At 32.4% G+C, this 23,122-nt stretch overlaps 1 protein-coding gene across 1 annotated transcript; it reads left to right on the forward strand.

Annotated features, from left to right (window-relative positions):
• The first annotated feature begins 15,539 nt into the window (after positions 1 to 15,539).
• LOC106755000 (probable serine/threonine-protein kinase At1g54610) lies at positions 15,540 to 22,413 on the forward strand. The gene is made up of 8 exons (XM_014637085.2): positions 15,540 to 16,635; positions 17,768 to 18,052; positions 18,556 to 18,873; positions 19,154 to 19,381; positions 19,811 to 19,911; positions 20,440 to 20,554; positions 21,282 to 21,752; positions 21,886 to 22,413. Exons 1-8 carry the CDS (start codon positions 16,228 to 16,230, stop codon positions 22,087 to 22,089), a joined length of 2,130 nt encoding a protein of 709 aa, XP_014492571.1. The 5' UTR covers positions 15,540 to 16,227; the 3' UTR covers positions 22,090 to 22,413.
• The last annotated feature ends 709 nt before the right edge of the window (positions 22,414 to 23,122 follow it).

Consider the following 23,122-nt stretch of genomic DNA (forward strand, 5'->3'; position numbering starts at 1 on the left):
CTGTTGAATCGAACCAGTATAAAAATCCCTGTGTGATTTTCTTTTGCCCTATACTCATTTCATAATTAACGCACGTTATCTGCTTGGTAAATTTTCTGAAAGAAAATTGTTTAAAATTAAAAAGGGAAAAATTGTTTCAACTGTGACTTGTTACGCTGTACGCTCTCTGAGTATTTTAATCCGCTGCGCTAAACTCTTTTAAAAATTAACCCCTCCGATACCAACAGAGACCACGATGGGAGACGACCAAATGTGAGAGAGAAGCAATCTGTCACACAAAAGTAATGAAAATGTCGAGGGGTAGAATAGGAATCCAAGTTCTCTGAAAACCTCTCCATTTTTCAGGCCAAAATTTAAAAAAAAATAAAAAAATCAAAATACCCAATAGCACGTAGACACGTGGCAATGTCAAATGAGTGTCAAATATAGGGTGTCAAAATAACGGGATCCTTCGATCATATTATATGTTGCACTTGGTAGATTTTGTTAGATTAAAACGAGTTAATAAAATAAGGTATGATAGTTTATGTTTTAAGGAAGGAGTTCACATTTACAAAGGTCTTCTAGCACTTTGATTTATTTTGGTGATAATAATAGAACTGTTATGATAGTCTGCATAAGTCTGGCTGATTTTAATGCTCAAGAAACCATTAACACTTTGAAGTATGCAAATCATGCATGCAACATCCAACACAAGCTTGTTATCAATAGAGATCCCATGTCCAATGAAACGCTAAAATACGACAAGAGTATTTGTATGCAGAACTTTATGCAGCTAATGGGGATCTTCGTTATAAACTTCATGAATATCGCAGTAGATGCTCGGTTGTAGAACAATGTGAAAAATATGCTTATGCTAATAACACATGTAATGCGAAAGACTGATAGTCTTAAGAGGGACTTACCTATAACAAACTTTGATTATCCAATCAGTGAAACGATAGACGGTTTAAGGGAAATCAAAGAAGTAGCAAAAGAGTGGGAGCTCACTCCTCTGCAAAATAGTATGGATAAAAAGATACATGAATTGAATAAACGCTTGGAGCAAAAAGAGTCTTAGATGAAACTTTTTGGAATATCTAATGCTGATTGGGGGGCTCATATAGAGGATAGAAAATCCACAACGAGGTAACATGTCCATCTTGGTGACAACATTGTTTTGAGGTCTTCCAAAAAGTAGCAAACAATCTTTAGAAGTAGCACTGAAGCTGAATCACGTAGTATTGCATCTATCGCCACAAAAATCTCTTGGATGCACACTTTTCTTTGTGAGGTTCATGATAACTTTTAAGCCTCAATAGTGATCGACTTCTTTAGCCTCAACGTACTTCATCCCATCTTCTAAGCCTTGACGACTAGAAAGTTACATGTTGCCAATTAAACAAATGCTTGTGCAACCTTCAATATAGTTCTTTGTTGATTACCTTGTCAATTCTGGTCGAACCTTTCATGTAGTTCCCTTTCGACTCCCTTGTCGACTCTGGTTGAACCTTTCATGCATTCCCCACGACTACCCTGTTTATCCTACTTGAACATTTCATGTAGTTTCCTACCGACCTTTCATGTATCTCCCTATTGACTACCTTGTTGGTCTTGGTTGAACCTTTCGAGTAGATCCCTACCAACTACCTTGTTGGTCTTGATTGAACCTTTCATGCAGTTCCTTGTTAACTACTTTATCGGTCTTGGTTGAACATTTCATACAACTCCATGTTGACTACCTTGTCGATTCTAGTTGAACCTTTCAAAGGATTTGGAACAAAAGCAATAAACAAAAGCAAACGGTCAAAACGAAAGAAAATCATACATAAAGTACTTAATCAACGTAAAATGAAAGAAAAATGGAAGAAATGTTGAGGTTGATGGTCGTAAAAATTGGAGAACAAAAATAGCAAAGCAACGATAGCATAGAGAAATGTGCAAAATGCTACGTTACTTCACGAAATTTATACCCAGAAACAGATGTTATTATACCTCAGTTATGTTATTAACTAAAGCAGTAAGGGGTTTATTGCCTCGGTTCTCTTAAGAACCAATGTCTAAATCCTTCCAAACAGAATAAAAAAATAATATTTTCAATTATTTTATGCTTCGATTCATGCCATAACCGAAGCATAAGGACTTTATGGCCTCGGTTCCCTGAACAGTCGATGCCATATACCTAATTAAAAAATGAGTCAACTAAAAAGTCAAATTTGCAAAGGGGAACTTAGTTGTTTATAAAACTAAAGCCATAGACCCCTTTAGGCTTCAGTTCTTTTTTAACTGAGGCATATATGTTTGTGATAATTACAAAAATGGCACAACATCATTTTATGCTTCAGTTGCAACGAAATCGATGCCAAATACGCGAATTAATATCCATCTTTTTTACTAGTGATAGGAAATTCTTTCAACTCTCACCACCTAAAATCCATTTTCTATATGAGTTTGTGAGTTTATTAGAGTTATAATGACTTACTATTGAGACTCTAGCTCAAAACATACACTAACACATGCATAAAATGAAACAATTCTACTTAGAATTACTTTCATTCACAACATAACATACAAGAGAAACATTCATAGATTATAAAGTATCTTTAAATCCAAATTTTAGAATGTGAAATAGAGCACAATCATGCTTAGCATAGAAAATAATGCCCAACAATAGTCCTTTAGCACCTAATGTTCGCATGTTTATGCAACACCCAAAATATACCATTAAGTATAATAGGTTGTTGTAGTATATAACAAATGTCATACCCATAGGAATTTGCTAGAAAATACAACGTTTTATAGCCGTGTTTAAGATGTCTTGAAAACATATTTATGGTGGTGAAAAATTTGTAAAACAAGTTGGAAAACAATTTGGTTTACTAGATGAATGACTTTTAGATGGTTGAAAATGTGTTAAAGTTCAATTTCACAACTTTTTCCTCTCTTGCATCAGATTTACCCTCAACTATAGAGCTACAGATGATTAAGTCCTAAGAGTTTGTTTTAGTGTAACTCTAGGTCAATTCTTAACACTTAGAGCCTAGGATCACCATTCTTTAGTGTGATTCCTCTGTGAATGCTTAAACAAGTCACTTGCATTAAGATCAAGACTCTATCTCCAACTGCACACAGTTATTCCTAGTATCTAGAAGCCCAAAGGAAAATTGATTACATAAAAATCTAAGACTAATTCCCATTGAATCTTAAGATGGTGAAGTAAAATGAGTTATCAGTTCATCCAACATTAAACATAAATCAATTAAGAAACTTTAAATCAAAAGCAATCATACATAAATGAAAGATAATATCGAATACAAAAGAGTTCAAAGATGTTACATCTCACTTAAACACATGAGAGATTTAGCTTTTCATAAATGATAGAAAGAGAAACAACTAGGAAGAAAATCCATCTCCTGATCCTTTAAAGATGTTCTATTAATTATAGAGGAAACGAGCGACAAGACTCTCTTGAGTCTCTCTCTAAAACTACTCTCAAAGTCTCTCAAAAAAGTCTTTCCTACAAAGCTCTCTATGCGTCTTAGTAAGATCCACCCCCAATAGAAGCATAGCCTTCTTTGCTCTTTGGTGCTCTCAAAATAGATACAAATTTAGCCAGTGGCTTCTGGAGAAAGCTAAATAACCTTGGTAGTCGTATAATATCCTACACAATTATTCAAAAAATAGAAACAAACCATATACAGTAAAAAATCAATATTTTTAAATAATCTATAAAAACAAGTAGCTCAAAGGAATAGTGTGCTAAGCTAGAATATTACTAGGTCAACAAAAAGGTTAAACAAAAAAGGTTGGACATCTTCTAGAGTCTCTGGACCTCCGAGGTTCAACAATAACACTCTAATTTTATCATCACCGATGAGAGGTGTAGCAGAAAAATCTTGAACTGTTGGAGTTGCTAAAGCTTCAACTGGAAAGAAGCGCCTCTTGAACAGAACTCTCAGAATGATCTATTTGTTGTATATTTAAGTTGAAATGGTTTCATTGTTAATTTTGATTAATATATTATAATGTAGACTGTGGGTAATGATCTTGTTTCAGAATTATACATCAAAGCCAGAGCTACTCCAAAATTGTTGCTTTTACTGGAATTTGACAAGATTCTAATATACTCTAAGTAGGTAAAGGCTTGTTTATTAATCAAATTGTACTGATTTTTTCTCATCAGATTATTTGATGCTTCTTTTGTTAATTTCTTTGATATTGTTCTGGCCTAGACTATTTTAATTGATATTGTTATTCATCCTCAAACTGTGGATAATGCTGTTGGTTTATTATTTTTATTTATAATAATGTCTGTCTAATAATAAATTAAGTTAAGTGTTAAAGTTTTATGTTATGTTTTTATTTTTACTTTATTAGATTTTGTATCTGAACTCACGACTTTAAATTTTTCTAGCGTCAATTAATTATTTTAAAAATATTCTACAAAAGTATTTTAATATGAAAATAGTTTAATATAATTTAAACTTCACTCCACATTATACATTATTCTAGCGTCAATATGATTATTTGGATTTTACATTATACATTATAAATTTATAATAGTTGATAATTTTTTTTAGGATGTCTACCCAAGATACATTTACTCCTATAGGAGATGACCAACAAGGACAATTTATAGAACCTAATGTAGGAGTAGGAGATTCGAATCAAAATGATGTTCCTGTAGATTCAAATCAAATTGAAAGTTCAACTCCTACTGTTAACTCAAGAAGATTATTATCATATGTTTGGAATCACTTTAAGAAACAAAAGGTAGATGGGAAATGGAGAGTGATGTGCAATTATTGTTCCAAAAGTCTTCTAGGTGAGGCAAAACAAGGTACGTCACATTTGAGAAACCATTTCAAGAGTTGCAAGCTTCGAACAACACGAGACATCCGATAATCATTTTTAAAAACTCATAAAGAAGGTGGTGAAACCGTAGTTGTTGGCAATTATGTGTTTAATCAACAAATAGCTAGAGATGCACTCTGCAAGATGATCATTCTACATGAGTATCCAATGTCAATGGTTGATCACATAGGCTTTAAAGAATTTTGTGCTGTTGTACAACCTCTATTTAAAGTGGTCTCTCGAAACACCTTAAAAAAGGATATTATGAAGGATTACATTGCAAAAAAAGAGAAATTGAAATTATTGTTGTCAAGGATTCAAAGTCGAGTTACAATTACAATTGATATGTGAACTGCTAGTAATCAAAATAGAGGCTACATGGCTATAACAGCTCACTTTCTTGATGATTTGTGGAGGCTACAAAGTCGACCTGTGAGGTAATAACACTATACTATATTTTAATATTTTAAGTGTATTTTTTACATTAACATTGTTCTTTTTCACTAATGACTCGTGAGGTAATGACTTTCAATTTTAGGTTTATGTATGTGCTTGTTCCTCATACTAGTCAAGTTCTTATTGAATTGTTGGTTGAATGTTTAATGGATTAGAATCTAGATAGAAAAGTTTCTACTTTGACAATTGATAATTGCACTACAAATGATGCTATGATTGATCGCATTTTAGACAAGATTTCACCTAGGTCTCTTATTTTGGGTGGCCAATTGTTTCACATGCGATGTTGTGCACATATATTGAATTTGATTGTGAAGGATGGTTTGTCCATAATTGCTAATGTCATTGAAAAGGTAAGAGAAAGTGCTAATTTTTGGACAGCTACACCTAAAGAGAAGAGAAATTTATAAAGACATGTGCTCAATTGAATATTCCATTCAGAAGAAAATTAGTTGTTGATTGCAGAACTAGGTGGAATTCTACATTTTTAATGCTTCAAGTAGCCATACAATACGAAGATGTATTTGATCGTTTATCACAACGAGAGAGTCAATATAAAGTTTCGCCTAACGCACATGGCAAATGAAATTTGCCAAAAGTTAGAAATATTTTATGATGTGACACTCTTGTTTTTTGGTATCTCTTATCCAACTGCCAACATTTTCTTTCCAAAGGTATGTGAAATTAAGTTGGCTTTGATGGAATGACTTAACTCTCCCAATTCTATTATTCACCAAATGGCTGCATCTATGGTTTTAAAGTTTAACAAGTACTGGAGTGTGATCAGTGGAGTGATGGCTATAGGTATTGTCTTAGATCCCAGGTACAAAATTGATTTGTTAGATTATTTTTTCCCTCAGATATATGGCAATGAATCTGATTGTGAAATTGAAAAGGTGAAGATTCTTTTTAAGGACTTGGTAAGAGAGTATGAAATGTGCACAAAAGGTAAGAAGTCAGTTTCTTCATGTCGAAATCCGAACATAAATGTAGGACAAATTGTTGATGGAAGAAAAGATGCTTGGAGGAGAGATTTTGCATAACATCAGATTGCAAAGAAAAATGAACCAACAAATTATAAGTTAGAACTCGATTATTACTTGGAGGAACCAACACTACCGGATTCAGATGAAGGATTTGACATTTTAATTTGGTGGAAGACTAATGGATTAAAATATCCAATCTTACAAATGATTGCAAGAGATTTTCTAGCTATTCCTATCTCAACAGTTGCTTCTGAGTCTTCTTTTAGTACTAGTGGTCGATTTCTTACTCTACATCGGAGTAGATTACACCCAGACACTTTAGAGGCATTGATGTGTATTCAAGATTGGCTATGGAGTGACGTACAAGGTAATTAAATGAACAATTCAAATTACATATTTATATTCATTCAAATGATTGACTATGACAAATGATTTTATTTTCCTTTTTTAGGTTCTTCAAAATTAAAAGTGGATAACATGAAGCTTAATACAATACTAGAGGAGATAATTGATGATGATGTTAGTAGGTTTTTTACAATATCGTAATCTAATTTTATTAATATTGTCACTTTGTCATTGATTGATGACTTTATCTGTATTTATTTGTTTTAGGAATTAAGTGGTCAAAATGAAGATGTGGGAGAATAAACATAAATCTTGAAGTGTTATTTTTAGAATAATTATTTGAATTTAAGTTTTAATTTGTACTAATTTGTATCAATTTGAATTAATTTGAATTGTTTTTACTATTAATTTGAATGTAAGTTTTAACTTTTATTTATTTATCCATTGAATTTTCTTGGATATATGTTTTAAATTTTATTTGCATTTTTTTTGCAATTTAATTTGAATTTTTTCATTTAAAAACTTATAAAATTAATTTTTTTTAAATATTCGTGGGTTGAAAACGGGTATCCAACGGGTACCCACGGGTTGAAAAAATCCGCGGGTTTTTTTAAGACGGGTATCCAGCGGGTAGCAGGGCGGGTAGCAGGTACAATTTTACCCAACGGGTCGGGTTGCGGGTAGGCACTATCCGTACCCGACCCGACTCGTTGCCATCCCTAGTCTCGGTCATACCTTACTTGATCTCGGCCATGCCTTTCACTGCTCAGTCCAAACAATATGGTCTTGATCAAGCCTTGATCTGTTCGGTCATGCCTTGTACCGCTCGGTGATGTCTTACACTGCTTAGTCCGAACAATATGGTCTTGATCAAGCCTTGAACCGTTTGGTCATGCCTTGTACCGCTCGGTCATGTCTTACACCGTTCGGTCATGCTTTGCTTGATCACTGTCATTACTTGTTCAGCCTGTTTGTTGGAGGCCATTCGGTTATCAATTTGTTTGGCCAGTGTCCGTCCTGTGTTTAGCCTTGAACTGCTATACATCGTCAAACCTTCAACTAATATATATCGTTCGGTCTTTGACTGATAGTGGTCGTTCGTACTTTTTGTTATGTTCAACCATGAACCGTGTTCAACTTTCAACTGTTGTATGCCATTCAATCTTGTGTTCTGCCTTTAACTTATAGTGACCGTTTGGTCATGAACTGCGTTCAGTTTAATTCTTCTTTTGATTGTTCGGTCTTTGAGCTGATAGTGACCGTTCGGTCTGCACCTGGTAGTGACGTTCGGTATGCAACTATTTTCTTGTTCCCTTTCCTCATGGACCAACATGCAGGAATGCTTTTAAACTTAAGTCAAGGGTCTTCATATTCTTCACTTTGTAGCATCATCAAAATCATCTTCAAGACACCAATGCTCCTCATTGGTAACACTCTAAACAGATATGAAAATTTGTTATTTATAAACACTCACGACATGACTCTAGTGATGGTCTATGGTGTTAAGACTCTGGTAAGTGTACCAAATCATATAGTATAATATAAATGGTAAGACCAAGTATCGTTTTCCCTAGAGACTCATTAGCCTAAACAATCATGTGATTTGTTGAGTATTTAAGACTTGAAAAACGAAAATCAGTGTTTATAATGCAGAAAGTAAATATGCATGCAAGTGTTGATCAATTGACCAAAAGAATACACAGGTGAATGATTGATAAAATATGGAATGATTACGTTGTTGTGGTTTCCAACTTATCTTATCCACTCTCATGTATTTACAAATTAAACTCTGTCATTAATGTTAATGCTACTTTCTAATTTACTTTAAACTCGATGTCTCGGTGAAGAAAGTTTACTCCTATCTACTAGTTCACGATGTCTTGTATCCCTAGCAACTAATCATGCATCACATTCGCACAGAAGCTTAAAGGCAATCGATCCTCCTATTCCTATGTCTAGGTAATATTGCTCCCCAGAGAATTTCCCCAAGTCTAGATTTCCCCGTATGTATCCGTATCGACAAAATCAATGATCATGCAATTGAATGAGTTAAACAAAGCATGCATAGAGCAAAGAGGAAAAACCCTAACAATTAATGAAGTAAAGCATATATAATAAAGAATCAATTCAATACATGAGAGTTTCAAAGGATTACTTCATTTTCCCAACAACAATGGAGGTTTAGTTCACCATAGACATGGTGAAACTAGATGAAAATAATGAAAAGAATGAAAGATAGAACCCTAGAATTTGTAGATTGGAGCTTTCGCACCCAAAATCTGCCTCCGAGGGGTGAAAAGAGTGTTTATGCACCTCTTTCTGTCAAAAGATAGACCCTCTAGGTTGAATAAATCCTTATATAGCTTATAAAAATAACAGAAAATTGGTCTAAGCCCACGCTGATGGCGCTCAGCGGTGGGTGCGATACTCAAAAATAACGCTCAGCGTTGACCTCCAGGTGCGTGACAATAAATTCATTGAAGAGGCTGGCGCTCAGCGGCAAAAGTGGCTCTCAGTGGTGGCTGCGACACTTGAATTATCCCTCAGCGTTGGCGCTCAGGCGTTATGCAGAGAACTCCGCAGCAAGGCTGGCGCTCAATGGTGAAAATGGCGTTCATCGCCATCTACGATTCTTCTTTTGTGCACTTTTCCTGCTTCTCTTGAGTCCAACTCCTTGCTATTTCAACTTCTTTCATCCAATTCATGTTAATTCCTGTCAAAACAAGGAAAACCAAGCATAAAACCAATAATACTACCTTCAACTCTCTTATTCTCTAACTTAAGCAAAAAACATGATTTCAAGCTAATTTCTAAGTCATGAAGGGTGTTTTTAGTATCAAAATTAAGTATAAAAATAACGGTATTTCAACCGTTATCACATGGCTCTAATCGTGAGGTTTCGTCCATGGCTTAAGTAGTGAGTTCCTAGGTTGGAGCCTCCTAAGATTACTTCATGATGAAGGATTCTCCATGGCTTGAGCCTCAATTCAAGGCTTGAGCCTCAATTCAAGGCTTGAAGAAACCTTTTATGCTGGGTTTTCTTCCTGTGGCTCAAGCCCTCATTTCTGGCGCTACAGTTGTGCTATAACTAAAGGCTTGAAAAGTGTTTGAATTTTTTTATTTTTCTTCAAAATGCAACTTTGACTCTCTAAATTATTCTATACATGTAAAACAAGTAAAATTGGGGTAGTTATCATGGATTTTACTCAAAATTAAAGCAACATAAGTGCCAATTTAGTCATTGAAATAAACTAATACTAGGCACTTATCACCTAACGCTATCAAGTTCGAACCCAATGTTAAGTCCATTGGTGCTCTATGTTAAATGAATGTCCAGTGGTCCTTGTAGCGCCTAACGTTCCAATCCACTAGAAATTAATGTTAAGTGAGTGTCCATTGGTATTTAGGCAGCGCCTAACATAAGAACCTCTACGACTCACTCACTAAAGTGCACCCTATGCCAGGAGCCCTAGAGCTCATTGTTATAAAGGTGTCAAATGGTGCTTAGGTTATGCCCAACACCATTATAAATATTAGATTTTTCACATTTTTACATTAGATGGGTTCAGTGATATATCTAAGAAATTTACCCCCTCTCAATTCCTTGAACAAGTACCATTTTAATTCAAAACATCCTTAGATTGTACCATTCAACCAATTTGATCACATCAGACTTAAAATTTCATATTCAAATCATACAACCCATCAAGCAAATTCCAAAATTTAACCAATACTATTATATCAATCACCAATCAAATCAAGTCATTCATCATACTTCATAAGTCAATTAAGAAATCATTTAATTCATTCACATGCATCAACCACACACATATTTGAACTTGAACAAAATAAAAATTATAAGATTCTCTTACCTTTATAGTTAGATTTCTAAGTATATTCCTATGATTACAAGCAAACAAATATTCAATTTGAGTTATTTTGAGTCACATGCATTGGACTACAAATCACATGCAACTCAAAACACATACTGACCTTAAAAATAAACAAAATATAACATACTCTCCTCTTAACTCTAATCGAATGGATGCGTAAAGCTTTCTGCTAAGATCATTCATATGGTATTTGATGTTAAAAAAGATGAAGAGAGTGTTAGAATTTATAAAGATGAGGGTTTTAGAAAGGTTTTTATAAAACAAAACATAATTAATAGAAAATTTATTGATAGTCTTGACTTTTTATTAATAAAAATAATTGAGAGTTATCTTTTAAAATTTAACACAAATCCTAAACTATTTTCTAGATCTTACGTTTAATATTTACATGTATATTAATTTATATTTTAAATTGCTAAAATATTTTAAATTTATTTAATAATATTATGTTTTTATAGCATTATGTTTATTTTTTTTGTAAAAGAATATATTTAATAAATATTTAGATTGTAGAAATATGGATATTAATATATTCATTATTTGATGAAGACAATAATGAGAATATTTTTTTTTTATTTGACTAATGCTAAATAGGAAAATTAATATATTTGACCAATGGACTTATTGATATGCCTAGTATAATGATAAGATTTACCTTCATTATAAATAAATTATATTTAATAGTTATTTTCTCAAATATCTATATTGCAATAATATTTACTAAATTAACATGTTCTTTATTTCTTTATAAAGTATAAAGAAATATTAGTTAATTGTCCATTGTAAAATTTTAACATTGTAAAACCCCTTTTTTAATTTCAAAACATGGGATCTTTATTATCTTTTCACTTTTGCTTTCAAATCTCTCTTCAATCCCCACTCATTCTTTCTTTTGTTCTTGCTTAAGAGCTCTTTTGGAAGAAGCTTTAGAGAACCCATCACCTCAACATCACTAATAATGGCAGTACGGTAAGGAAAATTTTTGTCTTTAACCTTGAATCCATTTATAATTACGTGCAACTATCTTTTCTACCCTATTCATGTGTTAGTAGAGCTACTTTAGGATTTCTCTTTTGATTTTGGTTTAATAGGTGTTTTATATCACTAAAATGAGTTTTTATTTCCTCATTCTAGAGTTGTGTAAGAGGGTAAGAGTTGAGGTCTTTTGAAGAAAGAGAAAGAGTCAATAAGAAGGTAAGAGAACCTAATTTATTTATTAGGATTCTTGAAATTGTAGTTTGAAATTGTCTAATTAGATGTTATATATTGTGTTTTGTGTTTGAGATTAAAAATAATCAAGTTTAGGGAGAAAGAATGTGGGGTTTGGGGTTTGAATGTAAACTTGCAAAATATTTTCTATTCAGTTTGTTTAGTGCAATACACTCATAATAAAACTATTTAGATAAATTAAATGGTAACACAAAAGGAAAGTCAATCATAGACTATAAATACATTGACGGAAATTCATGTGACCTTCTAAGTTGTTGTAATTAATTTACCACTCAATATATTATGTTCATTAAAGACATTAAGATAAAAGCATTCAATGTTAGGAAACATTCAATTTTATATTGAAGGTCAATGTAGTCAAAGGTAATAGAAGTTTCTTAAATTAGACTTACATGTCAAGTGAAGGAGAAACTTCTTATACTAGGAAAAAAATCATACAATAATACGATCTGAACTTTAATGATAATTGCGTTGAAAATTAGATAAAACAAATACTATATCAAAACTTTAAGTTATTAAATAAGGATTGACTTACTTATCAATCCTAAGAGATTTAATAAATCAAATGTTTCTAATATTTATGTTCATTCACATATTTCAAATCACATATAACTTAAATTTGATTATTACCTAATATAAAAATAATAAACACTAATTAAATTAAATAACCACTATATATATTCACATTCAAACTAAGCAATAAACATTTATAAATAATAATAATATCTAACTTTATATTCTATATACTATAACATTTTAAAAAACATCTAATCAAATATAATTTTAAATAATCACTAAAAATATTCAAAAAATATATAAAAATAACAAAAAAAAAAAATTAGAACATAATGAATGAAAAATAAAAAATAAAAAAAAAATCTTACTTACAACAACGATGATAGTAGAAGGCAACAACAACGATGGTAACGAAGACACAAAAAAGGTCCAAGAATCAAATTCACCAACAAAGAGCGTGGTGGCAACAATGATTTCATGTGCAACGAAAACTAACAACTTTTTGTGTCAAACACGGAAGGACACTCCAATAATTGTGGCCAACATCGATAACCAAAGAGAAGGACAACTTTGATGGTGAAATGACCCAAAAAAACTTCAAAAACAAGCAATGGTAGTTGGGAAGCACTATGCATTGACAATGTAAACTAAGAAGAAATATGCATTTGTGAGCAAGTGAAAAGGTTAAATTTTTTAACCCTCGAAAGATATATGACGACGATTACTTCACTTAACCATCGTTATATATTTGTCCTAAACTATATAACGATGTTTTCCTTGTTAGCCATCATCATTTTTAAAATATATAACAATGGTTCCTCTGTGAACCGTCATAATTTTTTAATTTTACACATATAACAACGATCATTTGTAAAACCGTCATTAAAAAGTTTTGCTTGAATCATTGCTTTGTTTATTATTATGTTAGCTTTGTTTATTATTATGTTAGTTAGGGTTAAATATGTTTTTAGTCCCTATACTTTGGGGCGATTTTGGTTTTAGTCCCTCTTTCAAACTAAGGTACAATTTAGTCCTTCAACTTTAGAAAACTCTGGTTTTAGTCCTTTTTACCAAATTTTTTTAACTTTATTTGTTGTTTCAAACGCGTTTCGCAGTTAACATTGAAGCAAAAATGTGTCAAATAGTATAAACAATCCAAATGCTATAATGAAACGTGCTTGAAACAACAAATAAAGTTAAAAAATTTTGGTTAAAAAGACTAAAACCAGAGTTTTCTAAAGTTGAAGGACTAAATTGTATCTTAGTTTGAAAGAGGGACTAAAACCAAAATCGCCCCAAAGTATAGGGACTAAAAACATATTTAACCTTGTTAGTTAATGTTGTTATTCGATATAGTTATTTGACATTGTTATTTGTCGTTGTTATTACTAATTTTTGTGTGATAGTATCTCAACTATGAATTATAGCTATCCACTAATAATTGTTAATGAATTTTATTTGAACATTTAAAAAAAATCAAGTAATCAAAATAAAGTTATTAATGAAAGAAAGTTTAATAATTGAAGTTTTGTTTAAAATTTAACTTTATATATTTATATTTTTATTTGAACATATGGAACATAATTTTTTTTATTTTTTTTAATTGTATATTTTGAAATAATTAATTTAATATTGTTTTTTTATAAAACTAAATTTACTTACATTGATAGTTTAGTGTACAACTTTATTTAAATTATTTTTTTATCAAAATTTATATTTAAAAGATTTATTTTTAAATAATCTTATTTGAAATAAAAAATAAAAATATAGTTGTATAGAAAACTCAAATATCTTTTTCAACAAAACATATGGAACTAATTTCTGAGTTATATAGTAACTAAATACTATTTATGCCTACTTTCAAGATCCTTATTAACCTATTAACTATATATGTTCCTATTACCTATATGGAAAATAAAATTTAAGCAAATAAAGTGATTTTTCTTTTTATAACAAAGTGATAATTTTTAAGTTTGTAGATAAAATTAATATTACATTTTTTTAAATTAACAAGTAATTTTATCTTGTTATGAAAATGGATAATTGACTAGAAAATTATAAGGTAGAAGACAAGTCGTTATGGTCTAGGATGAAAGAATAAAGACAAATTCCTCATGAAATCAAGAAAAGGAAAAGTCGTCATGTGTGATGACGACTTTTTTGCAAAGTTTTTTGAATTGAAGTTGTTATTTATGATGATTCTGAATCTAAGATGAATTTGTTAGATGCAATAATGATTTTTAATTAAATGAAAGTCGTTTTAAGTGATGAAAACTTTAGTTGCACACTAGTTTTAGTTCTATTTTATTTTTATAAACAAGTCACATGTGTTGAAGAATACAAAATGGTAAAGCACTAAAGTTCTAAAATTTTAAACTTATTGGTATGCAAGATTAAAGAAGAAGATGGACATTGGATTAAAATAATAAAAATTACAAGATGTTATGTTTGATAGAGATGAAAGAACAACTAGTTATGCAACTCTACAACTTGGGGTTTGAAGAAGAGGACTCATGCGTTCTGGAAGAAGAAGAAGTGATGACAACATTAGTGATGTCCCTGATGACATTGACGAGGTCCAATCACGATGACATTATGAGACGACAATGGTTTAAGCATACATAGAGAAATGTTAAGACAAACACAATCCACCATCTTAAAAAAGGATACGATGAACACATAAACTATATTTAATTTTAAAATTAAATGACTCGTAATTTATACAGTTTTTTCTCGCTTATCAATTCTAAACGTCGTTTCACAAAACAAAAAAAATACTTATTTATTATACGTTTAAAAGAAATACTTAATTAAAATCAATCAAATCTAAGTATCTAATTAAGATTTTCAAACAAAAACCAGATCATCCAAAGATTTGAATACTAAGTTAATCAATATAATTATATTACACTATAATTAAGGTTTATTTGGATAATTCTTAAATTTTAGATCGAAAATCAAACATCCCAAAACATAAAATAATTAACTAATTTTGGATTGATTAGAGTTTGAATCACCCTAATTAAAGTACTTTGAGTTAGATTATGGAAGCAACTTAACCCTTTAATGAGTCTTTGGGCTTTGATACATTCTCTCTCTTCACATATAGATGCTGTCCAGGGGACACTCCCTCTTCGCAACATAAATATGCGCCGCGACAACATTAAATATATATATATATATATATATATATATATATATATATATATATATATATATAATATAATATGTATATATATACACTTTTCGTAAGTGTTTTTTTTATTATGTTGCACAAATAATTGAATATCAATATAATTTTTTTTACTACGTTAGTTCCATTTCTTCATCTTCCAAAACACACTCCCACGGTTTTCTCTACCCTGCTTGCCCTAGATCCATGGCCTTCTTCTCCATACTTTGCTTCTCTTGATGAGTTTCAGTGCTACCCTTTTCCATTCTTACGCTTTGGGTGCCGAAAAATCCTTCAGGAGCTCTGTATCAAGTTGGAAATCCACTCTCACAAGGTTTTTAGGATCTGGGTATTGTTGTAAATTTGCTACCTCTGATATCTTCTGGATTGTAAATTAGCAGGTTTTGCACTGCGGGAACTGTTATTCTGTGCAAGTAACTCTCATTTTCAAGTTATCAGTGTTTTGCTTCAAGTGGGTAGGGTAAAGTAGTGATTTTTGTGGCCTCAGGTTTGATTTGTTGAATTGAGGGTTTATCTGCTAGTTAGATTCTGTTTCTTCTTGGTGTTTTATGGATGGGTTGTGTGTTTTGTTTGCTGATTTGTGGCCAAATCTGGGTTGCTACTGTAGCTAATGTTGTGATTTATTTTGTGTGACATGAGTTTGGTGATTATGGGTACTGAAGAAGAGGATAATAAGATAGAAATATAGAAATCTGGGAATGCTGATAACGGGGTGAATGTATTGAGACCGGGAACTGGTTCTGTGAAAAGGAGGGTTAGTTGGTTGGTGGGCATAATGGGTGGCATGTGTTGTAAGCCCTCTGCCATTGAAGACAGTAAGGAGAGTCCAAGGGAGCGTTTATCGAGCAAGGCTGTGTCGGACTTGCGTGTATCTAGGGGAACTTCATCGAGGAGGGAGGAAGTTTTTAGGGTAAAAGATAGATATGATAACAATGAGGGAAGAACTGCATTGATTGATAAGCAAGGGAATGGTTCTGTTAGAGTGCAAGGTGATAGTATTGAAAGGAAGAGGGAGAAAATGGAATATGCTGTTGCTCCACATCCGGGTATTGGTAGTGTTCCCAAAGCCATGGAAGGTGAACAGGTTGCAGCTGGGTGGCCCTCATGGCTGGCAGCAGTGGCTGGAGAGGCTATCAGGGGATGGCTGCCACGGCGTGCAGATTCTTTTGAGAAGTTGGATAAAGTAAACTTCTTTCATTGATCTGTATTCTCAATTACATTATGCAATTCTTTGGTTTGATGCAGATAACTGTTTTTTTTTTTCAATTGCAGTAGAGTATTGGTTTAAACTTAAAACAAGTTTAAAGTCAATTGCTGTAATTACATGATGCTACATTTTTCCCTGATCTTTTTGACCCCCTTTCTCTTAATTATCTATATTTCTAAAGTCTACTCCATGCATGTGGCTGCAATGTGAAAAAGGAGAAACCGAACACCAGCGTAATTTAAGAAAGTTTTTTTTTGTGTTGTTTTTCATTTCCAATAAAATAGATTTAAAAAAGAAAAAAAAGTGAAAACAATGTGTCATCTTTGTAATTATTAGTGAAAACTGAGAATAGCAATCATACATTTTCTTAAGCAATCATACATTTTCTTAACTAATCAGGCGCCAAGTGTTGTTTTGATCATGCTCTTTGCGAATAATCTAAAGCTGGAAGCAAGTGTAGACAACTTTGTAGTTGTTAGTGAAGTTATGATTTTTTTTTTTTTTAAATTTTATAGGTGGCAAACAAAACACCCCAACTTTCCACTACCTCTTTTGGTTTTTAGTAAAAAAGTTGCCATGATTCTGAGCTGAATTCTCTTCAATAATCACGAGCTCTTCCTTCAAATTGTTGACCAAAATTCCTTAATATTTTCTGCATAACCATTTTTAATGTCTAATCTGATGATAATTCTTGGTAAAGAAACTATCTCTAATTGATTTGGAAACCACCTCCCTCTTTATTTAATCAACACACTCAGTGTCTGTTCTTTGACAACAATCTTAAGCAATACATTTTCCTAGACACTGTTTTTATACTTGTTTTTGATCTTTATGATCTCATAGTATAACAGTTAACACAAATTTCTGGAAATTTATTAATGGTTGAATATATACCACTTATGTTTGTCTGTCATATATCCTCAATTTCATGCTGAAATTATTTCAAAATAAAATTAAGTAGAATATGAGAATTGTGCACTTGTAGTTTTCAGATATTTTCAGTTATATTTCTCCTTGATTTCACGTTACTTCATTGCGAGCATATCTCCTGTATGCTTTGTAATCATGAATGATAAATTGATAATTTTTTCCTTTCTCTAATGTTCAGATTGGACAGGGAACTTATAGCAATGTTTATAGAGCTCGAGATCTTGAGCAAAAGAAGATTGTTGCTCTGAAAAAAGTCAGGTTTGATAATCTTGAGCCTGAGAGTGTTCGCTTCATGGCAAGGGAAATTCACATTCTGCGCAGGCTTGATCATCCAAATGTTATAAAATTGGAAGGTTTGGTTACATCAAGGATGTCTTGCAGCTTATACCTTGTTTTTGAGTATATGGAGCATGACTTGGCTGGGCTTGCATCACATCCTGGACTGAAGTTTACTGAAGCTCAGGTAATTTCTTAAGCATCCTTATGTTTTATCTCTCTTTCCATTTTATTGCAAATCAAACCTATCATGTCTTCTAGGGAGAATATTGGTTCCTCTAATTTTTGTTTGATGTCATAGGCAATCAAAGGCTTCTTTCCTATTGTGATGTTTGTACTTTTAAGCTAATTTCTGATGCGCCCACTTACTTCCTAAATTAATTCCCTGAAATTTACTTTCTATGTTTGTCTCCATTGAAAAGAGGCTAATTAAGGCAAGCGGAAGAAATTAAATGAAGAGTAAAATTTCCACTAAAGACTAATAGTTAAATAAAAAAGGGCTACAAGATAACAAAAAAAAAGCGAAAAACAATCAAGTTTTAATTACTGATTTATTGTAGTTTGAATAGTAAACTATATAAATTTAGAGGAAGAAACTTAATGAAGGGCGGAGATAAACCTATTTCAAAACAGAACGCAATCCTACAACACAAATAAAAAATTAATTAATTTCCTATTGGATCTTGGCAGGTTAAATGTTACATGCAGCAACTTTTACGTGGACTTGATCACTGCCACAGCTGTGGTGTACTGCACCGTGACATTAAGGGTTCTAATCTTTTGATCGACAACAATGGGATATTGAAAATTGCAGACTTTGGTTTGGCAAGCTTTTTTGATCCCAATCAAGCTCAGCCATTGACGAGCCGAGTTGTCACTCTTTGGTATAGGCCACCTGAGCTTTTGCTTGGAGCCACTTATTATGGCACTGCTGTAGACTTATGGAGTACAGGTTGCATACTTGCTGAGCTGTATGCTGGGAAGCCTATAATGCCTGGAAGAACTGAGGTATGCAGGCTTATATGATTCTGTTTAAATGTGGTATTTGACCATTTTCCTTTTCATCTGTTCAAACTAAGTATAGTATACTGTGAAATTTTGTTGTTTAAAACCGGTCAACTGCTGAAGAAGAAAATATTGGTTGTAGGTGAAAATAAACCATTTCTTAAATATTATGTTATTCACGTATATTCTTTTCATGTTATTCTGTGATGTTATGCATAAATAAGTAGCTTGGTTGTATTATAAAATAAAAAATAATTAGAAACTACAATTTTCCGTCTTGCAGGTGGAGCAATTGCATAAAATTTTCAAACTTTGTGGTTCACCTTCTGAGGACTATTGGAGAAAATCAAAGTTGCCTCATGCAACAATATTTAAGCCTCAACAGCCCTATAGACGATGTGTTTCTGAAACATTCAAGGACTTTCCTACACCTGCAATAGACTTGATAGAGACTCTTTTGTCCATAGATCCTGCTGATCGTGGAACTTCAGCATCTGCTTTGATTAGTGAGGTGAAAAATTCTTGAGTACCTGTTATGTAATTCACTATTTTTCTATCAACCCTGTGAGAGTGGATGTTCATGTTGGTGTTAGGAAAAACATTGGTTTAACTATTTTAGCAAACATGTTTTAGATTCCTTTATTATTTGAAAACTAAATGTCTTTGTGACATCTTTGTGTGGATATACTTATCTTATAAAAATCTCGTTATCTTATGTATTACTGCAAATACACACCACTATTGTGGCTATTGTCTCAACAGCCTCAATATCGTACAAAATTAATTTTTATAACCGAAAATTGATGTGTTGGTTGGTAGTTATTCACCATTTCTTGCTCAAGAAACGTTTTGCAGTGCATTTATGGTACTAGAGTATTTTTTTTCAAACTTCAGTATGCACTGCTCTTGACCCTCTTCTATTGGTTTACTTGTAATTTAGTTCTTCTCAACAAAGCCTCTACCTTGTGATCCCTCAAGCTTACCAAAGTATCCGCCTAGCAAAGAATTTGATGCCAAGGTGCGGGATGAAGAAGCTAGAAGGTGTGTTCGATTTTGGTGTGGAATTGTATTCATTTATATTCAAATGTATTTGTACAAATTGCATTTTTGAAGGTTACCTGTGTCTGTGTTTTCAGATAATCTAATTAATTAATCCATGTCATTGTTGTCGTGTCTATCTTTTTCTAAAATTTTGGTTATTTCCAAAGTACAATGATTAACTTTGGGAAAATGGAAGAAATGAATCTTCTAGTAATTGTTCAAACTAAGTTTTCTTCACACTCCCCAATGTCCCCTTCCCTGTAATATCCTAAATTTTACTTGTAAAATGTATAGTGACTGCAACAACACTGTCAAGGTTACTTATAGTGCAGAGAAAAAATATTTTTAATGTTCCTTAAGATTCACAATACGTGGGTATACAGAAGCTAACAATAAGTGTAGCTGAAATATACTGGTTCTTAAAATCAGACTTGTGCTTATTACTTCTGCTAACATGTTCGCTTGGCTGGGCTTTTTTATTTATTGTCCTTAAGTGCTTGCTTATGGTTTTGGTTATGATGTTTGCAGACAAGGAGGAGCAGGAGTCAAGGGCCAGAGGCATGATCTTGAGAGAAAAGGCACAAGAGAATCACGAGCAATTCCTGCACCTGATGCCAATGCTGAACTGGTCCTGTCAATGCAGGTTTGGTCATTTTTAGTTGTTAAACTAACCCCTCTTGGTCATTTAGATTTGTCATTGTTGTTTGTGGATAATATCTTTCATTCAGTTAAGATCAGTTAAATTTAAACTACATGAATTTCTTTTTCAGAATAAACTTTTTCTTGATTCACAATTTAATATCTGTGGCATTTTGTAGAAACAATGATGATTTAGTGTGTCTCCATTTCTGACTCACCTATGAAAGAATTCACCTTAGATTGAACAAAAGACTTAGAATTTAGAGATTGTAGCTTCTGTCAGTTGTGGATCAGATTGTTTTTAATGTGCATCCGAACATGCAGTTATTCCACTTGGTGGACTGAGTCTTGGAAGTTGAACTGAAAAATAAAATAAAGAATAATAGAGATTATAGTTTTCTTAGGCACCTATAAATTAATTCCAAAAGGGTGCTCCTTTGAAGCACCTCTTACTATTTCACAGCTTGCTAAATCTGTGCAACAGTGCACACTGAATGAGATGAAAACTGTTTACTATACACACTTCTACCATGCATTGCAAAGTCCTTGTTTTGGCTTTCTGCCTTTTGCTGAATATTCATATTATTTTCCTGATAATTGCCGAATTTATTTCACACTACTCCCTTTTGAAAAATCTATATCTTTGCATTTTGTGTACTCATTCATTTTTTTTCTCATCAGATTTGTTTATCTTATAGCAGAAAGCATAAACAACCTTATTATTTTTGCAGAAGAGGCAAGGGCAGGCTAATTCTCAGAGCAGGAGTGAGAAGTTTAACCCTCATCCTGAAGAAGTTGCTTCTGGATTTCCCATCGACCCCCCTAGACCATCACAAGCTGCAGGAGTGAGTGTGGATCCCCCTGTTCATCAACACAAAAGAGCTTCACATTCAGGTCCACTGACACACCGTGCCGCATGGGCCAAAGCCGGGAAAAACCAGGAGGATGCTCCAAAGGTTTCAATGGGGGGCGACTTATCAACAATATCAGGCTTAGTCGCGGCAAGGAGGAGTATGCTCTCTGACGATCGCAGAGAAAGGTCTGGATCATCACAAGCAGATGCCCAAAAACTAATAAGCAGGTTCCCAGGATCCTTCAAGGAGGCCTCTGAATCAATGACGCAACAGGATCAGAAGAATAATCATGCACATGCTCCTCAAAAGGAAGAAGGAAGAGCCAGCAGCAACAAAGACTCAAGTCTTGTAAGTAGTTTTGAAATGTTTATCTGTTGCTAACTTTGTCTCCTAAGCTGGTAGAAGTGTGATGAAGTTATTACATCTTGGTTCTAGTTTTGTCTAAATGTTATGGTTGGATTATCTTATGAAAATGTTCCAGGTTGGTTATGGCTCAAAGGGTCATAAAATTCATTATTCTGGGCCTCTGCTAGTTCCATCAAGCAACATGGATCAGATGTTGAAGGATCATGACCGGCAAATCCAAGAGGCGGTTCGAAGATCAAGATTAGACAAGGCAAAGATGAGAAGACTCCAAGCTGAGGGGAACCAGATAAGCAATTCATTATTTGTTTCTGGTCGTTGAGTTGTAGAACCTGATGCTGCAAAGCATCATTTAAGAATATTTGATTCTTTTTTTTTCTATTTTGCCTGTACAGGGAGTTAGTATCCCTCAATGCCCTTCTGTGGCCATGTTAGGTAACTCTAGCTCAGAACTCTTCACCATGTATTTTCCTTCCACTTACAATCATTATATGGCCATTCTTGCAAAGCTTATCAGCATAAGCTGTAGTAGAGTATTGGGAAACCTTGTCTTCCTTATGTTTAACTTATGATAGAGTAATTATCAATCACTCTTGTTAAGATGGCTATGCATTTATGTATATATATCTCTATTCTCTTTTTCTCACTTCTCCCTTCTCTCATGGACACATCATTTTGGTACATGATTGCTTATAGCCATTTGTCATGTAGCATAATAGTATGTTAAATTGAAATTCTACTATGTCTCAAAATGAACGAATGTAGTTATTTTGATTTAATGATAATAATTTTTTTTTTTTACTTGTTTAAACAATGTTTCATACTGACATGAGTTGTAACATAACAACTTAAAAGTCAATATAAAATATATTTTACATTTCAAAAGAATTTAACATAATTAGAAAAAAAGATTATGTCAATTTATTTTTAAAGTTTAAGAATTAAAATGTATTAAAAATTAGAATGGAAGTTTAATGACAAAATATATTTAATCCTTTTATTTAAAATTACAATATCGGTAAGATTCATTGAACAATGAGAATAATTTTGATTTCTTTTAACGAATATTAGTTAACAAATAAATTGTTTTTATACAAATCTCAATAAAAATATTGTTCAAAGAGGTTTACTTGCATTTTTTTTAGAAAAATTAGTCACTTCTCTCAGAACTCATTTCTCGAAAGATTCAAAGTGTTTTATTTTTGAGGCCTAATTCATAACATTGCATTTAGTCATGGATGTTTCATCCTCCACACTTTCAACTATTTCACTTTTAACTTTCATAAATGTTTTTTATTTTTTTCTTTCACTTTTAATATTATTTAATATACATTTTATTTCAATTTTAATATTAT

This window comes from Vigna radiata, unplaced genomic scaffold (genome assembly GCF_000741045.1).
Source record: "Vigna radiata var. radiata cultivar VC1973A unplaced genomic scaffold, Vradiata_ver6 scaffold_303, whole genome shotgun sequence".
NCBI lineage: Eukaryota > Viridiplantae > Streptophyta > Magnoliopsida > Fabales > Fabaceae > Vigna > Vigna radiata.

Bases quoted from the DNA above. Each gene is read 5' to 3' on its own strand.
- LOC106755000 (XM_014637085.2), top strand. From the start codon at position 16,228: ATGGGTGGCATGTGTTGTAAGCCCTCTGCCATTGAAGACAGTAAGGAG. The intron at 16,636-17,767 runs GTAAACTTCTTT...TCTAATGTTCAG, and splicing joins CTTTTGAGAAGTTGGATAAA to ATTGGACAGGGAACTTATAG. The intron at 19,382-19,810 runs GTGAAAAATTCT...CTTGTAATTTAG, and splicing joins CATCTGCTTTGATTAGTGAG to TTCTTCTCAACAAAGCCTCT.